Genomic DNA, 24,443 nt, shown 5'->3' with positions numbered 1-24,443 from the left:
AATTCCAACAAGAGGTGGATAAAAAAGATAGAGCTGAAAAAGAAAAAATGGAAAGAAATTATCACAGTGGAGCTAAAAGTTTCTATTAATTGAATTCTAGAGCAGCTGGACAGTATTATGATGGGAGTCCTCAGCTTTACTAATATCAATGAGGAGGACTGAATTAGGTTAGTTCACACAAAGAAATCAAGATGTACTGAGCAGCTATTAAGTGCTGGAGTTTTCACAATCTCGTGTTTTTCATGACAAGTGTTTTTAAGATACAGAAACTGAGAAACAGAGAAGATAAATATCCTGCTGCTGCTGCTGCTGCTAAGTCGCTTCAGTCATGTCCGACTCTGTGCGACCCCATAGACGGCAGCCTACCAGGCAAGAATACTGGAGTGGGTTGCCATTTCCTTCTCCAATGCATGAGAGTGAAAAGTGAAAGTGAAGTCGCTCAGTCGTGTCCGACTCTTCGCGACCCCATGGACTGCAGCCCACCAGGCTCCTCCATCCATGGGACTTTCCAGGCAAGAATAGTGGAGTGGGGTGCCATTGCCTTCTCCGGATAAATACCCTACCTAATGCCAAATGACTAAAATTGGCAAAGCAGAGATTTTAATTTGGAATTGCTGATAATTAATTTTTTATTTTTCCCACTACATCTCAATTTTTGGACAGAGTCTAATAAGTTCAACTCAAAAAATGCATTTAATTTGTATAGGATTTGTTGAAACACTTTGACTTATATTTAGATGAAATACAACCTTGGGTATAGGTTATTAAGAAGGGCTAATCAAGGGCTTAAATAAAGAAAAAAATTTCAAGAGGTGATACCTCTAGCATATGTTGTTAAGCAAAAGCAGTTGAGAGTTAGCTGCACTCCATCATAAATTATAGTCTCATTAAAAAGGTGGTGAAGTTGTGGAGTTTTGCATATAAATTAAGACTATCTCTAAATTCCAATTTTCATGAATAAAGTTTACTAAATCTGTTCCTTAAAAAATTGGATCACTAATAATAAATTCCTATTATTCTAGATCCTGATTAAAACAGAAAACCAAACCAAAAAAGTCTATTTAGACTTAACATGTGGCTAAAGGGACACTCAGTCATACCAATCTGCTCCCTGTTGTGTGCAAATAATCCTTGGCTTTTGTTATCCTGGATTTTTTTTTAACCTGTGTGAAACCTAATCCTTCTAAATGAGACCCAGACACTATGAAACTGGAGAGAAAGACATAGCCTGTGTCTTTACAATGGTTGTGTGTGGAGACAGCCCTTTTCTCTATTTTCAGCACAGAGGTGCACATGCCTTTATTTAATCAAATGATCCATAAGACACTACAAAGAAGAGATAATGACAGCTTGGAATGACTGTTTTGTGCTGCAAAGCTTGGAGCGTGGAGCAATTATGAGCTCACCCCAGCACAGGCATTTTCTATCTTTCCCTTTTCCTGCTGAGTTTATTCCAGTGAATTGCACCTGGATGATGAAGTCCAACAAGTAGATTTGTTCTACGGTCCATCCACCCTCTCAAAGCAGGATTGCCTTTACAGAAAACCCTCCCAGTGCTTTGTCCAGCCTGGTCTGAAGTGTCTCATCTAATAATAAACCTTCGATCCCTTTTTTTCTTAGAAGATGATTCACTGGTGCTATAATCCTTAGAGAGATTCATAGGTTTTTATCTGTAAACTTTCTTTCCTATGTCTATTGCTTCTTGATTCAATTTATGTTGTCAGGAAGGTATTTCTGTGTACTTCAGATGTTTTAACTACCTTCTCTAAACTTAACTGTGCCCCCCCAAAAATGATCTTAAGCTTTTAGTGTATTTGCTCAAAATATATACAAATAGAAGTATCATGTAGGTTGTAACCTTGTAGGTTTGCTAAAGTAATCTGTAAATTTTTTTCAGTGGTATGGGAAAGAAATAATAAGTCTTATATTTGATTTAGAGAGACAGTTTTTTGAGGTTTTTAACTAAAAGTTCATTTTTTTCCTGAGGGCCTTATTAGTATCATACCTATTGACAGAAATAATACCTGAACTTTTCCTGGGTATGTCATATATTGAGTTGTTCAGGATGTAAGCACTTTTGCACAGGATCACATTCTTGTTTTACAAAGCAAATACCTCAATACCTCTTCTCCTTGGTCTGCAGGGTCTTCCTTCAACCAAACTTCTGTTTGACCCTACCATAAAGTAGCGCTCTGACTAACTCTGAATTGTTCTGTATTCTATGCACTTTTTTTACTCATTTCATATTATGATCCATTTCTCCATTTTTTATATGGGGCATCTTGGCTTAGCCCAGCCTTCTCCATTTAAACAATATTAAAATCTCTCTTTAATTCACTGTAATACTCTCATAAGATGGATTGTTCAATTAGCTCTCAGTCATCAGAATCTAAATGTCTAGTCAGTGGAAATAACTGGGAAGAAACTTAAATGTACTAAATATTTGAAAGAACTTCACTGAATTACCATCCTTTAATGGGAACTTAAATGTCTTTAATGAAATCCTGACTTAGAGCAATCCAATTGGTTTCACATATTTTTATTCCTTTCATGAGAAACTTGGTAATTGCCATACCCATTGCTTAATGTTTTGTGTGCTCAGATACCACGTTTTGATAAATTATAAATGACATGCTTTTGGAAAAATTAGAATATCCCCATATCACTTCACTCTTTTCTCTCCATTATTCTGCTCTCAAGGAAATTAAGATAATAGCAAGTAGCTATGACATTGTTGAGCCAGTTCTCACCAGGATTCAGCTTCACTCAATGTAATTCAGGTACCATCTCCTGGACAAAGTGTTAATCCTTACATAATAAATAAGCTGACAATTTTTTTCATATCACTTTCTTTTAACTCCCAAAGCACACATACACTCTTCATATAAGATTTTATCTGAGCTGTTTAGGATTCCTGTGTGTCTGAAAATATGGCAAACCTCTTTTTATACACATCTCTTCCAAAAGTTCATCAGAATACAAACATTGCTCGCACAAAGAGCAATGAGGTCAGTTATAAGAGTGACCTTTGAATGAGAATATGAAAGATCACACTCACTCAAAGCAGACTTGGTCACTGATTTTGTAAAATGGAACCTCAAACACACCAACATTATAGCCCTCAAACACATCCATCCCTTCGTGGATCAAGGATCTGCACAGAAGAAGGGTCATCACATAACGCAAGAAAAATTTGAAAGGCTGTCAATAGAGATTAACCAAGGGGCAGCTCTATTTATGTGCTGAATCTCTATTCATCAGCCCCAAAAGAACTCTGCTGCTTTATGTCTTCACCAAAACATTTATTTCTCTGACATTCAGAAGGAGAGAAATATTTGTCCTGATGATACCATTTAGGCACTTCAGAGCAATGGCACCATGTCTCTGGGCCTTAGTTTGCTCACTGGTAACATAAATGACCTCTAAAGTTTCTGCTTTTATGACTCCATTTGTTTGTAGCTCAGTATATGCTCAGAAAAAAAGACAGTAGATCACTGTACTGCAGATATAAAAAAGTTATCTTTTAAATTCTCATATTTGATATTCTAAAATAAGACAGATTAAGAGATGAGAAAGGTTAATGAAGAATACTTAAAGATGGATACAACCAAATGGAAAGTACTGATAAGTAGAAGGCTAATTTGGAAGCAGAAAGTGAAAACAAGATGCTGAGAAAGTCATTTGAAAGGGAAACCCAGAGAAAGCAGTGCTTACAAAGTTGGTCCTGGTGCAAGTCTTCCTAATGATCATTCTATACATCTGCTGCAGACAGAACAAATACTGAACACCCCTGAATTCTGTTTTCTTGGCAAAGGTGTATACTGTGTGAATTCACCGTAATTGTGGGTCTTAGGAAAATGGAGGAAAAAAAATCGCCGAAAGCTATTTTCCATTTAAGGTAATGGGGTAATTCTAAAAACAGTCACTCTGTGTCTTCATGGATAATGTATGAATATATAAGAGGAAACATTATTATTTTGCCAGCAATACAGAATAACATCAGTGAAGGCAGTCATCAGTAGACTGAAAGGAAATGAAGACGCTATAATAATTAAAATAAGCTCATGCAAATACAAGACTGAAAAAAGAAGTGTGTGGGGAGGAGGTAGAAGATAAACAGGTATTGGTTTTACTTGCTCATTGGTCAAGTCACTGTATGACTTAATCTAGGACCTGCTCGTCTGCTTCATGAGACACCACAACAAATCTTAAAACTCTAAAAGGAGAAACACAGCTTTCAGTCATGAGCAGGTTTAAGAACCAAGAAAAGAAAATGGCAAAGTCCTGCAAGAGTAGCATTTTCACTGCAATGTCTATTGCTAGGTAATCACGTACCAAGTACGAATTTTCCAAGAAAAGAGGGAAACTCTTGAAGGCAAAGCCATAAGTGCGTTAGTAATAAGCCGCGCCTTGCACAATGCAGAATTATAACAGAGAAAAAGGATGACAGAGCTCATTATGTTTAAGTCATGAAAGCGTAAATAACGTTAAATGGCAACAGCATTTAAAAAAATTCTTTGTGGAAATTTTTTTGTTAATTTAAATCAAAAGCAGAGTTGCTGTTTTCTAATTCATAGGGTTTTCTTTCCAAAGAAAGAACACTCATTATCTAGTATGTATACAGTACAAGATCACTGTAATAGAATTATTTCCCCCAAATAGATGGAAGATTTTTTAAGAAGGGGAAAAGCATCTTTATCGACTCTCTAGACAATGCCGCATATTCCTGAAAGATCTGTGGGCCTCTAATTGTTAAGAATTTGGGATAAATCTGGGCCCCCATTGACTTCAAAGCAATATGTAAAATATACGAAGCTCTTAGTTTTTACAAGTGAAGAATAAAAGAGTCACTTAAATGACAGAATAAGAGTTAATAAAAAGGCAAATGAATACATCTCTCTTTAAAATAGTCTATTTTAAAAAGTGAATTTCTTAATTCACATTGAACTTCCAAATTACTATAATCAGAACCAAAAGTCAAGAATACTAATATAAAGGATTTAGACGTTACCCTCCAAAAGAAAGACTTCACAGAGAAATAAGATCCAAGCACTTCGTTTTCTGAGAGTTCCTAAAAATAAACAAATATTTAGCTAAATTTTGAGGTGTTTTGAGCATATTTGATTAACTCATCAAAATTCAGACAAGCAAAAACCTTAAAATGATATATCCTAAAGACACTTCAGATGTTTATGAACTGTAAGTTTTCCTCTTTTGAATAAATCACATTTTTGAAATTTTAATTGAACTGTCTTGCTCTTATCTAATCCAATGGTAGCAAAGCTTAGAAAGGACTATTTTTGTAATTTTAAAAGAATCTACTTACCTCTTTATTAGTAGTTTATTAATGTATCTGAGTCTAATATTTTATTTTAGAAAATAGAACTGTTTAAACATATTTTAAAATTCAGAAATAAATCCGATACTATCTATTCCTTTTAACAAGATAATTTAATGTCACAAACCGTCAGAGCATTTTAAAATAACAACAGCACAAATCTTATTTATAAACATGTACCTAGTCAAATTTGTCTTAATTCCTAACTAAAATTTTCATAGTTTTACGATATAACATTTAGTATATATAATATAAATTACTTAGTTAATTGGAACTTCCCTAAAATGATTTTAAAAATAAATGAATACTAAGAAAGATGGCTATTTAGCTGGAAACAAAGCAATGGATTCATATTGGACATTTTATTGCTGAATTATCAGACTTTTATAAAACCAAAAGTGAAACCAATTTTGACTTTAGGAAATCAAGAATACAATTCCTCACTTTTAAAGAGAACATCTGAATTGCATGCATCCTTCAAACTTTGATGTTTAGCATCCTGTCTCTGGGTGACAGTTACAGTAAAATTATGGGAAACTGATGACAGTTATGGAAACCATCAACCTTTGACACTGACGTAGAGAAAGCAGTTCTGTAATTTATTTGATTATTCCACAATTTTATGTTATTACCTAAGATGGTAGGGTCCAGGACCTCACATGATACCTGATTATACATAGAAGGTGCTCAATAAATATTTGATCGACTGTAAATCACTTGGAATTCCATTTGCTTAAGGATATATATTCCTTTCAAAGTGATCCTTCTAAGAAATTATGTCAGAAAGCAATAATGAACTAACATACTTAAAGGTGTGCAGCAATCTGAATAATTTAACTAGAATTATATCAGAGATCCTCTATGCACTCTACCTGTGCTTTTTACATGAAATCTATTTCTTAATGAAACCAATTACATTTCCCTAAGTTACTTGCACCTGGTTTGGTCAGGTAGCATAGTAATTGAGAGGTCATCAGGAAGTAGTCATGAGTTTAAGACATGGTTTGACGATCACTACAGAGTTACACATTATTTACATTTATAGCACTGGTTCTCAACTGCCACGTTTAGCACACTGTCATATCAGTTTCTAGAAAAGTCTTCACAAAATACACTTACAGTTGAACATTGGAGCACAAAACTTAGATGAAATGACTGCAGTCTTCTTTGATGCTATGCTATTGTTTAACTCAAAAAAATCCTTATTGTAGCTTCTGGAAAAGAAGCATATTTTCCTTTTCTACTGGCAGTTCTTTTTTTCCCCTTGATTCCCAAATCTCTTTTAATTAAGCAGCATGCTAAACAAAATGTGGATAAATTTTAAAATATCATATTAAAGAAATTATTTCTCGAAGCTCCTGACAAAAATCACTTCTCCAGAGTCAATAACAAGTTATCCAGCTGACACTGAGTTTTTTCTTAATGCAAAATGTGTTAAGGTGACTTAAATCAATGTGAAAGTCTTGGCTCTAGACTCAACAGTCACAGCAACTAAGACAACCATTTAGCACTTAAAAATCTTGTTACTTCATTTAAAGTTTAGGTGGTCTAGTGTTAGTCACTCAGTCGTGTCCGACTCTTTGCGATCCCATGGACTGCGGCCCACCAGGCTCCTCTGTCCATGGGATTCTCCAGGCAAGACTACTGGAGTGAGTAACCATTCCCTTCTTCAGGGGATCTTCCCAACACAGAGATCAAACCTGAGTCTCCTGTATTGCAGGCAGATTCTTTACCATCTGAGCCACCAGGGAAGCACTTAGGCAGATTTTTACCAGCTGAACCACAAGAGAAGCCCAAGTATACTGGAGTGGGTAGCCTATCCCTTCTCCAGCGGATCTTCCCAACCCAGGAATCGAACTGGCATCTCCTGCACTGCAGGCAGATTTTTTACCAACTGAGCTATGAGGGAAGCCTAAGTGGTCTAAGGTGACCTAATACTGAAACTGTACCAATTCCTACTCTCTGTTCTTCCCCAGATGAACATCAGGGACAATGACCTAATTATGTGATTAGTATGCAAAGAACAAAATGAGATTGATGAGTTGGTGGGGGTAGGGAGGGATTTTTATGGTTGAGAACTTAGGTTTCTCTGTTAAAATTTGAGAAACAAAATACTCATCACATTTGGATCCACTGAAGTCCTCGGGCTGTGCTTTTTATGTCATATTTAATTACTTCTGTCATTATTAACCAACTAAAATTTATATTTGATTTTACAACCTACATTCTCATGTAAATTTAGGTCTTTATTTCAAATAAAACAAGTTAATTTTCCTGTGGACCCTTATGCCACTTGTAGCTCTGATGAATATAAAATTCACAGTAGATTAGCCAAGACTTTTTTTTCACTAGAATTTCTAATAATAACAATAACAAAAAACAATAATAATGATACACCTGTTTTACGATAATAAACAGAAAGTGGTGATTTTATTGTGGGAGGCAAGAAAAGCGGAATAAACTCGTTATGAATTCCAGAGAAGACTTGTCTTAAGTTTTAATTATAGATATTTAGTTACACTTCAGTCTCTGCCAAGACAAGAGTTTGGTAAGTGAAGGAAAGTGCTACTTTAAAAATGCTAAAATTATAAAATAACAACAAAAGGAAACAGAATAAAAACCATAGGTGTCAAGCAAATTAAAGGAAAATTATTGAAGTTATTCTGAATGATGAACTGTTGAACTATTTCTGTTGAGTTTTTGAATTTATTAAGGAAGCAAGATCCATCTTTTTTAAATCTACTTTTTTTTGCCTCCAAAAAACTCAATGCATACTAAGAAAGTTTCTCCTCCAAGATAAAAAATTCTACTATTAATCTAAAAGTTAATGTGATTTTAATTTAAACAATCTAGAAGATGGATTCTTTTTCTCAGAGAAATAAAACTGGATGCTCAATTTTTCCCCAACAAATGAATATGATGATGTTTCTTTCATATTAAAGTATGAAACTATTTATATATATTAAATGTTTAATAGAAAATATTTATATGTATACAAGTATATATAAATATAATATTTCTATTTCTATATAAAATAAATCATAGAAAGATTTAATGACTTTGCCATCAGACAAGCAAGAATAGCCACTGAACTCATTAAAAGTGATATCTTTTATTGGCCTTAAATTGTAGAGGCCTTTAAACACATTGCATGTTATTTTAATACAGTAATTCTATGATACTCAAAACATTCACAGTAGATTGGAAGTTTTGAAGTATGAGATTCTGATGTAAAAGTCAAGTCAGGTAGTATTATTATTACACAGCATGTTTTTATAGGTGCATAATTTCCTCTTACCTCCTTGCCCACTTCCTTGGGCATTTCAGAGGTGAAAAATGAGTAAGTGCATAAGTAAACAATTTTCATAGACTTTCCTAGTCACACTGGAGTCTAGTGACCAAAGCTGCGATTCTCAGATGCCTCCATCAAGTTGACTAAGCCTATCGACATGTCAGTGAACACAGGAATGTGAAGGAAGTAGAAGCGAACACTGAAACACTATTTTCTTGTTTTCTTGGTTCCTCAAATAGATGTTCATATCATTTGTACTCATTAAACATAAATATAATCCCTCTGCAATGCCCATTGTCCTTTTAAATATTGTTGAAGGGAAAGAGGCAATGTCAGCTCCCCAGAGGACCTACTCTATAGCGGAAGCCCGGCCCTGCTTTGTCTTTTATTCTTTTTAGAAATTTTACCTGGAGTCTTTCTCATACATGTGTGTTGTGTGTGTGTGTGTGTGTGTGTGTGTATATCTAATATATATATATTAGATATATGTGTATATCTATATATATATAGATATAGATATATATCTATATCTATATCTATATCTATATGTGTGTGTATATCTATATATATATACACATGCATTGTCAACCAGGGCTTGTCAACCAGTCCTTAAAAAATTATGATTTACTTTCACTGTAGACATTTTGGGGGCTTTAAAACCAATAAATCTCCTCCCAGGCACACTCTATAAACACACACACACACACATACACACATATATCTGTATCTAACATATACATGTTAGATACATTATATGTACATACATATGAATCTTTGAATTAAAAGGCCATGTAATCTGTGAATGAACCTTCATCATCCTGGAGTCAAGCTATGTCAGTTCCCTCTCTTTGATCAGTCCAGAAAGGGTCCAGAGAGCTCACTTGGTAGCACACGTTAGCAATGTGAAAGCCAATCTATGTTCCCACAATCACACATCTTAGAGCTAGCACAAGGCGTCATGGAATCCACTTTCTCCTTAAGATTACATTTTGGCATTTCACTTTGTGCCAGCTCATCCAGATTCTCCCCAAAGGACTCCCAACATTTTAAAAATACAACATGAGGGGTCAAATAAATGTAATGCTCTTGTTACAGCAAATCCCTGTAGTTATGAATTACAATACATAAAAATGTATGATATATTATACCTCTGTGAAAACAATGCCAGAAACAGCAAGAAAAAAAAGTCATCTCAATATAAAATTTAATTACAGCTCCATGTATTTTGAGGCGATAATCCAATATTTACTGGCATTATGATATCTCTATTTTAAATAAACTTATTATGAATTTTAGGAGTATAATTAATTCAGATAAAAATACAGTCCTTTATAATACAAATGTTCATGCAATTCACCCTTTGTTTATTGTTGTATTGCAGACTCTTGGAAGTCTTAATTATAAGGTTGACTTTATAGAACTTCCAAATAAGAAAAATTTGGAAGTACAGATAGTAGAAGAGTAAGAATTTTTAAAACAATTTTATATTTCCTTCAAATACATGTCAGCATTTAATTTTTTCAAAGACATATACATAATCATTAGAAATGAGACACCAAAGAAAAGCCATTTTGGTCATTCACAGCTGAGAAAGTAAAAAATCATTAAAATTTTCATTTTTGCAACTTTTTAAAGATCACCCTCTATTTATTATCAGGATATGAGGTCTTTATGAAAAGGACATGGTAATTGTTAAATAATGACTTTTTTCCCCACCATGTCTGACTGACTGTGTGAGATACTTAAAAATGTGTTAATCTGTTTCTCTACCATTTCTTAAATTAAAGCACTTAGAGGTTTTCACTGATGCATTTTTAATGTGTCATCCAAGGTGTCAGGTTTAACTACGCCCTGCAGACTTAGAGTTGAAAGTGTTCTCTAGTTTAAATTAACAATATCCTTGCCAAAAGTCTTATTATAAATTGCCTCATTCAACCAGTGAATAAAGTGTTTTATAGTTCATTAAAATTATGCTAAGTGATTAAAATAAAATCTTTATAAAAAAGATATTACTAAAAAATAAGCTATCAAGTAACAGAAGATATGCTAATGAGACGTCATCACATAGTCATATTATTCAAAGGATGAACTCTTCTTAAAACAATTTTAAACTGTTATTGTTGAGAACAGAAATTGCAATGTGTACATCTTTATATCACAATGGTTATTTCTCATAGAATTAAAGTGATTTATTGAAAGCATAAGTTCATTATTACTCTCACTGATAAACTCATTCTTCCATGTTAAAACACACGCAGACACACAATGTGGTATAAAATCATTTCTGCTTGCCATCTGACAGAGGCAATTATTTCATTATTGATTTTCTATTTTTTTTTGTTTGACCCCACAAAATGAATTCACAAAATTCATATACACCTTCTCTTCTGCGCTCATGAAGCTTTCTTGTTGAATAATTTAGCCTTAGAATAAATTATCAATGATAAGCTTCTTCTAAAGAATAAAACATTACAATAACTCAAACCATCACCATTTCTCTGCCAAAATGCATCTTGCCACCTACATAGAAAACTTTGGCCAGGATAATTATCCAATTGTCCAAGTTTAGGGAGTTATCGATCCCTTTCTTCTTAAAATAATATTTTCCTACAAAAGCTTAGTGTGGGAAGAATTAGAAATGTGCACAGTGGAAAGTATGTCTTGTGGAAAAACCAGAAGGAGTGTATTACAGGATGCTACTATCCTCAGAAAAGGAAATACTATGGAATTCATAATTGTTTACTGGTTAACATACAGTTCAAATATAACACATATTTTAACACTCTTCCTTTCCAGAGGTAAGTTTAGGCATAGTTTTTCCCTATTCATTATTAGATGGTAACACATATATTCCAAATAATATCTAAATCTGTCCTGAACTATAATTACAAATTCTCTATCAAGTTGGCTCTTCACCTCTCTTGCTTTCAATAGTAAATACAGCCCCACATTATGTGAGTTTCACAAATAATGAGATTTCTATTGAAAGAATCTGCCATTGGCAAGACAATGAAAATGAGCAGGTATTTAAGTAATGAGAAATTCTATGAGCTGATGAATGTATACACTGAGGAGATGTGCATATTAAAAAAAAATAACAATGCCATTTTAGCTCTTCCTCACCCCGCTTCCATGCTTATATCATTTCTGAAAATAAAAAGAAAATAAGCAAAGGAGAACTCCATATTGGAGAAATTATCTAACAACATTATCTGACTATATGTAAGTCTTTGCCACAAAGTGTATAATTCTCAGATCTTATCTTCACCAGATCAGATCAGATCAGATCAGTCGCTCAGTCGTGTCCAACTCTTTGCAACCCCATGAATCGCAGCACACCAGGCACCAAGGGGGCTTAAAAACAGACTGAAGCCTGTCTATAAAAAAGCAGATCTCAGTCCCATAAACCAAGATTCCAAAGAAGAAAATGACCTGTTTCTATGAAAAATTCACCTTTGACTTTGAGTACAGTTATATCATATGTAAAAATACCTGTATTCAAGAGTCATCCAAATAAATTACATCCTCTTTCCAAAAATAAAAGAGGAAAAATCTTTACTTACACAGGAATCTTTACAGGGAAAACACAGAAATCATTAGAAAAGGGATGCATTTGCACAACACGGTAACTCATAACTACACAGCACAGTCATTTGTCCCTTCGTTTCTCAGGAAGGACTATTTACTTGAGCACCATCCTTGCTCCTTCAATCCCCGGAGGAAAGAACTGCGGGAAGCAGTCTCCTTGTGTGTTAAGGAGAGCGGACGAGGTGGTAACTGAAATTTCAAACTTTCCCTGGATTTTCAATTTAACACTCTGCTCTTGTAACACTAAGATGAATATGGCACATATTTTAAGGGACAGTGACAATTTGAATGAATTATCAGGTATTCAGTATGTTCTCATAGGAAAAAAAATGATTTTCTTCTACTCAGCATTCACTGTCCCCATGAAATTTTATAAAACTGAAAATCCCTCAGGCTAAAAACCCCAAAGCTATATTATTATATACACTAAAAATAATCTACCAAGTACCCCAATGAGTGCAGTTAGATACAGGGAGTTCTGTATCATCAGTGTCAAGCTAGAAAATATACCAGTTTGAATGTACAATTGGATTGTTAATGCTTAAAAACTCTAAGAAGTTTAGATATGAAAATAGTAAAGAATAGATGTTTATTATTTTTTGTGGATCAAAAAAATGGATTTATGTTGGCTTAATTTATCCTTAAAACTAAATTTAAATATTAAATAAACTATTTAAAGAAGAATCTTTCTTCTTTTATATTACAATAAAATAGATTATTCCTTCTAGTTAATACTCAAAACTATATAATATCTTGCTCTAGCATTATATCTTAACTACAACTGGAAGAGAGATATTGCTATATATTAATGGATTACAATGTTTTTACACAGATATAGTATAATGTAGACACATAATGAAGAAAGTCAAGTTACATGAATTTTTAAACATATATATCTTTAATATAATACTAATTTTGAAGTATAATTACAAAGAAAAAAGTGTAATACAAATATGAACAGTGCAAATATTTCCTTAAGATTTTTGAAATTTTATTTTGGCCAGGAGAAAACCTAGGGAACACTAGGTGAGAAATATTTGGCAATGTTTTTAATGTTTTAAAATTAAATGTTTTTAATTTTATTAAAATGATAAAGGTGATTTTTAATGTGGACCTGACCTTTTTATGATCCAAATTATCTTTTGGCTGCTAATTCTACAATAACCGGAAAGAAAGTTTTTACAGTAAGAAATTCTGGTTAAAGCAAATTAAGACACTACCATAAATAATCATGTTGCTATAAGTATTTTCTTAATTCACGATAATGAAAGTGACAAAATTAAAGAAAAATTTAAATAATAGCATGATTCAATCAGAATGGAAGAAAAAAGATTGTTATGTTCCAGGGTCTAAAAAAATAAGTCACTATTCAAAAGGAGTACCAATTTTGTAAAATAGAAATTTGAGCAAAAATGATCTTTACAAATAAAATCCTTTAGATTTATTCCAAGGAGTAGTCATACAAAAGTCGGTTTCATCTTGACATTTATTTGTGTACGTGGTACCACCACTGAACAGATTAGAAGCTTAGAATAGATCTTTTATATTTTACAAGTTATAGGAAGAGCCAGGGCTTGGTAACTTACAAGAACTATAAACTCCTCTCGTTCCCACCTGCCATTTATTTCTTGAAGTGAGAGGAGAAGCAATGACAGAAAACTGTTCTCATTATGCACTTCAAAGATGTAGCAATAAAGGGATTTTTGAGTTTAGAAAACCTCAGACTCGGTTTTCAGTGAAAGAAAACAGTAAATTACATGGATATTCCTCCTCTCTGGAGTTGTCCCTACCCTAGTGCCATTATTTTAAACCTGATCTGGAGCAAAGGCATTTTCTAGACCCTGTGGTGCCCAGAACAGAAACCAGATGCTGAGAATGATGCTCAAAAGTGACCCAAGATTAGCAAGAGGATGGTTTGGATGTGATTGATCAGAGTGATTTCTATTTACTGAAAAAGCATCACATGATTGGCTTAAAGTTCATGGGGAAAAAAATAAAAAGTGAAGAGTGATGAAATTCTGAGGTGTAGTTTGAAGGGGTATGAGAGAGCCTGGGAAAGCAGCTGATAGTTCTTCTCAACGAGAAAAGCTGAAAGATCACATGCTAAGCATTACCTTACTTGATCTTTTCCAACTCTTCCTCATTAGCATTGTCTGTAAATGAAATAAAGCATTTTCATTATCTTATCACTCAAGCACAGGTCAGGGAAGCCAATTGTTTTTTGGAGGGAGCTTAACATTTAAACAGCAAATGGTTTCCAGCAACAATTACACAAGACAAAAATTGTTTTTTCTGGTACACACAGCTAGAAGAAGCACCTTTAACATTCAAGCAGTCTTTCTGGTAAGAGTTCATTTGCTTTATCCTTTTGTACAAAGAAATGGGACAGTAGATTTTAAATAGAATGGAAAATTTGAAATATCTTATCGACAGGAAAAAAATGCATTGCGTCTCCCAATTAGCAATTGTTCCTTTTGGTAGTGGAGGCTAAGGATGTATCATGACTTTACTGGGTATATAATAATTTTCCTCCTTAAACACATTCAAAGTCTGTTGCATTGATGGCGTCTTAGATTTGTGTCTGCTTCCAGTTAGTCTGTAATTACATCAGGGTTTTCAAATGCTTTCAACTGAGAAAAAGTGCTGCATATTGTGATGGTTATTAGTGGATCTTCCTAATAGCCATTTCAGATCCTGTAAAGTTTTTTCATGTCATAGTAAGAGGTGTTATGACTTCAAGTTTTCATTAAGTTTCATGAAAGTTCATGATGAGTGCCCAAGATCATTGGTCTCTCACATAAAGTAACTCATAAAAATACAATGACTTTTAATTTCCTCTCCATTTAAAAGGAAAAATTCTCAATGAACATGGAGGTATTAACTTCTGGGTATTAAGGTATTAACCTTACTCTCAGCTTTATTATTACCTTTAAGGCAGATGCAGTAGGGACTAGGGAATATTTGGAGCAAAGAATACAGTTAATAGAAATGCTAGCTGTATTTGTGTATCAAGGAAGAGCACTGGTGCCTTTTAAGAACTCTATCTCCTTCAGCAAAATTCACTGTAAAGCAAGACCATTTCAGAAACCACTCACAAATTACAAAAATACAAAAAGGGAAAGATCTTAATATAAGATTAAGTCATTTAGAAGTCAACCTTTGGCTTGAACCAAGACAAAGGAATTATGTAGAAGTTCTAGCATAGGAAATGAGAAAAAATCATAAAATTGTCAAAGATAAGGCTATATCCCGCTTTTACGTAGTCAGTGGTTTTATGGATTATATTCTCTCTATATACACTCTGAGTTAAATATTAACCAAAATATGGAAGAGAAGTAGATTTCCCAAGTTTACACTAGTTCCCTATTTTTTTCAAATGGAGTCATGAACTGCAAAGTATTATATTTTTTTCTAATTACTAATGTCCAACTTATTCTGAAGCAGCAAAACCCACCATTGGGCTGTGGAGATGGGTGTTTAACAGATGTTTGTGGTTGATGACAAATGAGTATTGTCATTGTCATCACCACCATGATCATCGCCATCACCACCACCACATTCTCCTCACCATTAAAGTCAACTGAGCATGAAATACTTTCATGGTATGCCAAGTTTATCAAAACTGTCCCAGTTAGGAGTCATACTGCACATGTTCAACTTTCTCAGAAAGAGTTTCAATGAACAAAGAATGCTAATTCCTAGGGACAAGTTCTTGAGTCAAATCAGGTGAGAATAATTAAGACAAGTAAATCAAAAACTAAAATCTCTTATCTCGTGGCCATTTATCATCATCAGCTAGTCTTTAAGAATCTTACAAAGTTCCATTTTGTAAGAAATGCTGTCCTATGAAAAAATGGCTAAGAACACGAGAAGAGTTGAACCTCAGGGCCACACTCGATGTTACACAGATTCACTGCTCCTGGCAAAGCCACACGCCCTGACTCATAACCGCTGTATGCAATTAACCTTTTATATGTAAAGCTAACTACAGGTTTGGTATTTTACTGTCTCTCAAAATCAGTTTTACCAATAAGCTGCATGGTATTATTTTTCAGATTGGGATTCTGATACAAACAAAAGGCCAGTAATTTCCCCAAGTGTAAATAGAAAGATTGGGCAGTTACAGGGACTAATTCCTTATTTTCTGATTCAATCTCTAGAATTCAATTATAAATCCAATGACTCTCAAAATGGCCCTGGATTTTATAACAAAATTTCTGCTTATTGAGCGAATCCAACCTGCTAACCAGTGGGTTTAGGTATCTCAGTCCCAATTCTCTTTTGTTTTTTAGATGGTTGGGTGAAGGTAGATTCAATAAAACTGAAAACAGTAAAAAAGGTTTTTAAAAAGTGAATTTAACAGACATACTATCAATATTAACATTGTTACCTTCGCTAACTGTGGGACATATTAGAGAAGAAAGATTGGGGAATGTTAAAGATAGGAGATGAAGCAAATTCTAGAAAAACAAGATTTAGTTTTTGCTCTTTGATCTTCAGCTGAGAAACATATGAATTTGTTTTTGAAAGTGTCATTATCTAATATCATAGTACAATTCAAACCCTTTATTAGCAACTCAACCTCTTTGAAGCCCAATAAAAGGCGTAAGTACATTAAAATATGACTCTCTGAGATTTGCAGAATCTTTGGGTTTTTAGAAGTTTCACATTCTCAATCCATGTTTTGTTTTTATCTTTTGTTGCAGTGATTTTTTTAAGGCAATTACATGGCTATTATAGATATAAAAAATCACAGAATGGCTAGATATTATGGTACCTACATATTATAAAACACATGTATTGTATGTTTATAGATAGATTTTCCCCAAATGTTAGGTTATGAAAGAATTCAAAAAATTTTCAAAAATAAACTACCAAGAAAAATAAATTCACTAAAGATCAACTAAGGTTAATTCATATGTTTCTTAAAATTTTCTACTTTTTCGCTTTAGCCAATCCATAGGTCTAGGTTATCTAAGAGAGTATGTAACACAAATTAACTCACTTTTATTCCACAAATTCGCCAATGAAGAAAGTTGTGGATTGAACTCTGCTAGAAAAAGAGCCAGAAAGAACTCACACACACAATCAGACCAAAATACCACATATAGGACTCACATGTATGCACTGCACACTACAGGGCCTACACAGGACATGCATTCAAAGCAGAAATGACAGTTGCATCATGCAAGTCATCAGCGTGCCCCCAGGAAGGTTTTGGTTTCTCACACACGCAGCACTGAAAATTAAAACACACACACACATATATATGTGTGTGTGTGTATATATACACATGAACATACACACATACATACATATATGTATCTGTTCACACATACATACATATATGTATCTGTACACAACTGAGATTTTTTACAAAAGAATCATGACTCAATGGAGAAGATTTTAACATAAGTAACCATGAAATACTTTTGTTATGACTCATGTATATTTCTTAATTAGCTATGATTAGATCTTGTATGTTTGACAGGCTTTAGTAAATACAGTAGGCTGATAAGGTTTTCAACTTGTTCTTCCTTTTTACTGAGTTCCAGAAGGAGAACTGTTCTCACAGGGAGAAATTTCTCCTGTTCATACAAGGAGAACTCATCGCAACCATGTGATCATGAAACGTAATGTCAGTATTAATAGTGTATTAAACACGGGCATGATAATTGATTTAGAACTCTGAGAACTTTGTGATGCTAAGTCCTCTGTTTCCAGTTACTCATTCCTTCCCACTTTTGATAGGATTTCTTAACATTAATGTTCTATTTCCTATCTGATGGTTAGGATTTATTTGTCAATGGCTCTTGAAACTCATACTATCCATTCTCCATGTGAATCCATATAAAATATTTAGTTAAGTTTTATAAACACAGGCGTAAGAATAAACATGTGCTTTTTGAACTAAGTCTTAAGTTCCAAAAGCTTAAAATAGATCATTTCTGAGCTAATAATCAAAGAGAACAGAACTCATAATTTTGCTGTGAGAAGGTCAAAGCAAAATCATCCTCTATTCCTTCCCTATGCATCATTCTGAATATTAAATGGAATTATGAAGCATTTAGTAAACTGATTCTGGTTTTCTGCATTATGCATTTGAATTTCTCTAAATAAGATTTATTCTTAGGTAATTTGTGAAAGTTCAGCATGTCATTTTCATTGCAGCAATACATTATATATTTCAGGCATATTAAAAGTTTAATTTGAAGGTACACTGGATAATTGAGTTGCTTTTAACCAAGAAATTTCTAATGTATTCCAGGTAAATATATTTAGCCAATAAATACTAGGCACGTTACCAAATGAAGAAAATACAGTGATGTGCTTCTAATTCATTGTCATGGTTAGAAATCTCGAGACGAGCAGTATAGACTGATTTTAATCAGATTATCATCAATATAAAATTTAAGAGTTCCAAAGGAACATTAAATCATTATTTCCAATATTGTTTGTGACAACCTCAGGGATTTGAATATTGAAGAAGGAAACTTAAAATACTTTCCCTTGAACCTTTGAGGCATTCCATCAAATCCTCCTTGAGATTTATCTACAGCCCACTGAAAATCAACCAGGTACAGAAGGCTGGACTAGGTTCTAAGAGGAGTCATCATAAGAAAGGTAAGCAGAAACAATAATTTTAAATATCTGTAAATACTTATAAATTATTATTTCTTAAACCAGGAGGGACAGGGTATAGGATGGAGTCAAGGTGAAGTACAGTAAGTAGAAGTGTATTTTAGGTAGGAAAAGTCATGCTGGAGAAAGCTTGGACTTGAGAGGAGGTGAGCTGTGCAGGAGTCTATATTTTGCTGGGACAAAGGTTACAAGTGAGGGAATGTATGTTCCTTTGCTGGAGAAGATTAAAGCCTTCATCAGGAGTTTCCATTTCCATGTTAGAGAAATAGCCAGAGGTCACTGAACACTTAGAAGAAGAATAAAGAAGGAGTTATACAACTTAGCATAATGCATATAGGTGGCCAGTAAGTGGTTTTATTCAATAGATGCCTACAAATGACATTTATTCAGAGGTTCAAAAATCTCCCAACTAGGGTCGCTTACCAATTTTAGAGACAGTAATTAATAAACAGCTCTAGAACTGCTATATAGACCAAAATAAACAAAAGGTGGCTCCCCACCTAATTCATGTGTCTTGGTTAGAAATTTTCATCATGTAAAGCATATGCACAGAAGCCGCAAGCCCAGTCTAAGAATCAGACTAGCCAGGATATTGGAGATCCTGATAGGATTTCCTATAGGGGACCTTTCATGCTTCCTCCCCTGCCCCTAACCCAGCTGCTTCTCAATAACCAACTCCAAGCTCCCAGCTATTGGTCCAACCACAAGGAGGACCAGGTCCTCCAGGTCACCCTTCTCTCTGCTTCTCGGGTGTTGCTGAGGTCAAGACGGGCTTTACCAGCCAGAGGCCGTCTCCGGTACAGGCTGCATCCACTGTGCCTTTTCTGCGGCACTGGGTGCTGATAAGCCACTTGCTTCTCTGGTGCAGAGGACAGAGTATCCAAAATGGGAAGGGAAAAGACATTGGTTTTCAGTTGCTGCAGCAGAAACAATCTAGTGCTATTTGGAGGTATAAAGTAAGGCAACAAAGGAAAAATACTTGGCAGTAAAAGATTTCTTCCATAAAACTAAGTTAGCCAAAAAGATCTGAATCAAGAAAATGGCATGAAGATTTCAAGAAGAATCTTGAAATGTTAAGGGAGAATGTGGCTGGACAGATACAATAAGGAGAAAGGAAAACGAAGAAAAGATAATTAACAATACCAGGTTTCTGATACGTTAACAGTTTCGTATACCCTGTTTCCTTTCCTATTCATGTTTGATAAACCACTGATGATAAGTAACCAGGCACTGTCATATTCTAAAATGATTTTTCCTAGTTAGAAAGAAATGGTGCCTAAATATGTTTGAGCAGCAATGGAGATGGAAGGATTTTTGCAAGAATTGTTGAAGAAAAACTGATTTCTGGAATTACTGTACCTGTGCTATATTTCTGAGTAATTTAGAATTCAGCTACTTCATCATAAAGTCTCTTGATACCAATTTGATCCCTTAAACCCTCAGTCTGATGTTAAAATATTTAATAAATATTCTTTTAATGTAGAAAATCAGCAGACCTTTCATCATGAAGTCACCCGAATAACTAAAACAGTTGTATATATTTGGATCCTCAGTAATACTGCCAGTTCGGATATTCTGGGGACACCTAAGATCTCAGGCACTTGGTTATTTTCATTTATGAAGTGCTGTCTTTCATAAAGTAACAAAACATCACCAAACAAGAATATTCTGTCACCAAGTTTTGTTGATTTCACCTCCGATAGATAAACTTTTTCATTTCCTTCCATCTCTGCGTCGGACAACTCTAATCCAAATCTCCATCATTTCCCACCAGAATTTTTAAAACAGCTTCCTAGTTGGTCTCCAAACATCTATTCTCACTCTTTCATCTCTTTTCTACAGTGTAGCTACACAACAAAAGGCAAATACAATTATGCCGCTTCCCATTTACAGACTTTTCAATGGCTCCCCGTTGCTCTTTGGGGAAAGACCACGAACTTTAACATGGCCAACAGTCCTAACACAGTCTGGGTGCCTCCCTTTGACTGTCATCATGCACTAAGATCTCCCACAGTCTGCTTCCACCCTTCTCTAAGCTCCAGTACTCTTTCAGTTCTCGGAGTGCAGCTTGGTTTCCCTAGCTGTAGAGCCTTTGCCTGTGCTATCTCTTCTGCTTCAAATACCTCCTCTGTTTTTGTTTTTTCTTTGTTTTTTGCTTTTATCAACTCCTATTCGCACTTCAGATCTCGTGTCTCATTTGACTTCTTTAGAGAATGCTGTTGCCATGACTAGAACAAATTCACCTCTGTTTTCTCTACAGCAGCACGTCACTTCTCTTTCATGGCACTTAAAACAGCTGTCATTTTACATCTCCTTCTGGGATCGTTTGATTTCTGAGCTCTCCACTGCATTTCAGCTCTACTGAATCCTAAAGGTCTAGCGTGTTGTTGCTGTTTTAGTTGCTAAGTTGTGCCTGATTCTTTAGCATCCCCACGGGCTATAGTCTGCCGGGCTTCTCTGTCTGTGGGATTTCCCAGGCAAGAACACTGGAGTGGGTTGCCATTTCCTTTTCCAGGAGATCTTTCCCAACCCAGGGATCGAACCTGCATCTCCTGCGTTGGCAGGCAGATTCTTTACCACTGAGCCAGCAAGGAAGATCAAGGGTCTAGCATAGGATTTAGCTCATAGCAGGTTCCTGATGAATACCAGATTAATTTGAATAAAAGAATAAATGAATATTTATACTTTATTCCTGTGTATGGACTAGCCAGATAGGATATACTCCTTGGTTTATACTGGGTGAAATATTATATTCTGAATTGGTGACTTTCAAAATTGTATTTATAAATGTTCTCTGTGAAAAAACATCACCTACCCTTTCATTTGCCCAAAAGAGACTATGCCTATGAACATACATACATTCTTTCACCCTGCTAAGTTCTCAATGTAGCTTTATCAGATAGCACTTGTTCAAAAAGAACATTTTCTTCCTCACTGAATAAAGTATAGAGACTTAAATCATACTTAACAAATATTATATATGAATAGGTATGCTCATTGTTTAATTTTAAAAAGGATAGAGAAAAGTCCATTGCAAAAGGTGAGTTTCTCAATGAGTTTAAAACGCTTCCCCATTTGAAACTGTAACTCGCTATATTTACTTACAATCTAGGGGAAAATGCCAATAATATTAATACCTTTCCAGTAGAAAACATATACCAACTTTAATCATGCAATATTTTAAGACAGCAATACACACATTGCTGAAAAAGAGTGTTTAAATTTGCCTAAAAATTATTAAATATGTCTACTCTTAAAATGTGTTGCAATCAGAATTAATGAGAATAGCTCTTAGTACATGAAAGTACCCTGAGTCTAATAAATAATCTTTGGTAAATTGAGGCAGAAAGTGTACTGGCAAGCATATCGATGCAGGTCAAACCTGCATATATATTTTTTTTTACCGTCGCTTCAACAGTGCTGGAGTTTCTGTATCTCTTGTCAGTTTCTCATAGTAGCATGGTGTGCAAGGAAGTACAGACAGCCAAGGCTAGAAAATTGGGACTGCCAATATTGGAAGCCCACCAAGAAGATGAAACGTACTCACTTATCATTCATCAAACAAATACCAGAAAGCAGAAATTCTATTGTAATTTCACCTCATTTTCTTTGTTATGGTACATTTGACAGTACAATCAAAACAGTAGGCTCTGGATATCTCTAGGTGGAATTCAAAATATTCAATTCACCAGTAAATATAATCCCTGAGTGAATATCACTGTTCGCTACAATATAACATGTCTGAAATTGGAAAATAAAATTATGATAAAACATGCAAATATGTCTCTTATTTACAGGAAGAGGTCCTGACCTAGAGAACAGAATAAGAAATTTGAATTCAAAAGACGCGATACACCTAGACTGCTGATACACAAGATACTCATAGAAACAAAGAAAAGGCCAGACTTTCTTACGCTGCTTCTCTTTAATATTACCTCTGTGTTCAGAGAAGGCTAACAACATTCAAACAAGCAGGAGCAAGAAAGCTACAACCAGACTCTGCGGGAACTTACCACATGTTCTCCTTCTTTAGGGGTAAGGATGACTGAGAGCAAAATGATTCCAAGATCATGGTCAGGATAATGGGGATCTTTCAGTGTTAAGGTCACATCCGTGGGCCTATGATATAAAATGTTAAGATATTGAGCATGCAGGAAACCAGTAGCAAAAGGCAATCTACGGAACGTGAAAAGATAGTTGCAAATGGTAGCATCCAATAGTGTTTAATACCCAAAATGTGTAAAGAACTCATATAATTCAATATCAAAAAACCCTAAGCAATTGGATTTAAAAATGGGCAGAGGACCTAAACAGACATGTTTGCAAGAAGGGACATGCATATGGCCAACAGACACACAAAACAATCCTCAAAAACCACTAATTATTAGGGAAATACAAAGCAAAGTACAATGAGATATCACCTCACACCTGTCAGAATGGCAATTACCAAAGAAGCAACAAATAAGGGTTGGTGAGATTGTAGAGAAAAAGAAACACTTGTACATTGTTAGTGGAAATTTAAATTGGCGAGGCCATTATGGAAAATGGTATGGGGGTTCCACAAATAATTAAAAATAGAACTACCAGATGATCAGGCAGTTCCACTCCTGCCTGGGTATCTATCCAAAGAAAACAAAAATACTAATTGGAAGAGATACAGGCACTCCTATGTTTATTGTAGCATTGTTTACAATAGCCAAGGTATGGAAGCAACCAAAGTCTCCACCAACAGATGAATGGATAAATAAGATGTGGTATGCATATACAAAGGAATACTACTCAGCCATAAAAATAGCGAAATCGTGCCATTTGCAACAATATGGATGGACTTGGAGGGTATTATGCTAGGTGAATTAAGTCACACAAAGACAAATACTGTATGATTTCAGTTATGTGCTGAATCTAAAACAAAACAAAACAAATGAACAAACAAAACAAAACAGAAACAGACTCATAGATACACAGAACAAACGGTTGCTAGAAGGGAGGGAGCAGGGGAACAGATCAAATAGATGAAGGGGATTAAGATACATAAACTTACATTCATTAAATAAATACAGGGGATGTAATGTACAGCACAGAAAATATACTCAACAATGTTGTAATAACTTTGTATGATGCAAGATGGTTACTACGTTTATTGGAATCATTTTGTAATGCCTATAAATGTCAAACCACAATGCTATATACCTGAAACCGATATTGTATGTCAATTATGTTTCAATTAAAAAAATATATATATAATATTAAAAAGGTTATAAACAGTCATTAAATGAATAAACCAAAGTATATCTTATATCAACAATTTATTATTTTTAAGAAGAAAAGTAATTTTGCCTTCCTTTAATTTCCTGGCATAGTTTTTGTTATTAAAATACCATCAACCTATTAAGTTATCCAATAAAATCATGGGCCAAATGGATAACTGGGTTCACACATTCAGTCTTTCATGGGGCTCTAAAAGGTCATGGAGTTACTGGAAAGGCCAAGAAAGTACCAGAAGGAAGTACAGAGAAACCTGTAAGGCACGTCTCCATGAGCTCTTAACACACAGAAAGCAAGAGTAGCTATTTTCTACAAATT

The 24,443-nt window shown here is 34.5% G+C and overlaps 1 protein-coding gene across 10 annotated transcripts in view; it reads right to left on the bottom strand.

The window, feature by feature from the left end:
• The window catches only part of MCTP1 (multiple C2 and transmembrane domain containing 1), a 564,668-nt gene that overhangs the window by 226,496 nt on the left and 313,729 nt on the right, over positions 1-24,443 (bottom strand). For 5 of the 10 annotated variants that reach the window (XM_027545593.1, XM_027545588.1, XM_027545591.1 and 2 more), the window contains exons 5-7: positions 22,874-22,979; positions 14,333-14,371; positions 5,012-5,071 (exon numbers count right to left, since the gene is read on the bottom strand). In XM_027545593.1, the coding sequence (XP_027401394.1) occupies positions 5,012-5,071; positions 14,333-14,371; positions 22,874-22,979 (205 nt within the window). The remainder of the gene's footprint in view (positions 1-5,011; positions 5,072-14,332; positions 14,372-22,873; positions 22,980-24,443) is intronic. The other 5 variants (XM_027545590.1, XM_027545595.1, XM_027545592.1 and 2 more) reach the window with 3 other exon arrangements.

Source organism: Bos indicus x Bos taurus, chromosome 7 (assembly GCF_003369695.1).
Source record: "Bos indicus x Bos taurus breed Angus x Brahman F1 hybrid chromosome 7, Bos_hybrid_MaternalHap_v2.0, whole genome shotgun sequence".
Classification (NCBI taxonomy): Eukaryota; Metazoa; Chordata; class Mammalia; order Artiodactyla; family Bovidae; genus Bos; species Bos indicus x Bos taurus.
Note: the sequence above shows the minus strand (reverse complement) of the source record. Positions and strands in the feature narration are given on the sequence as shown.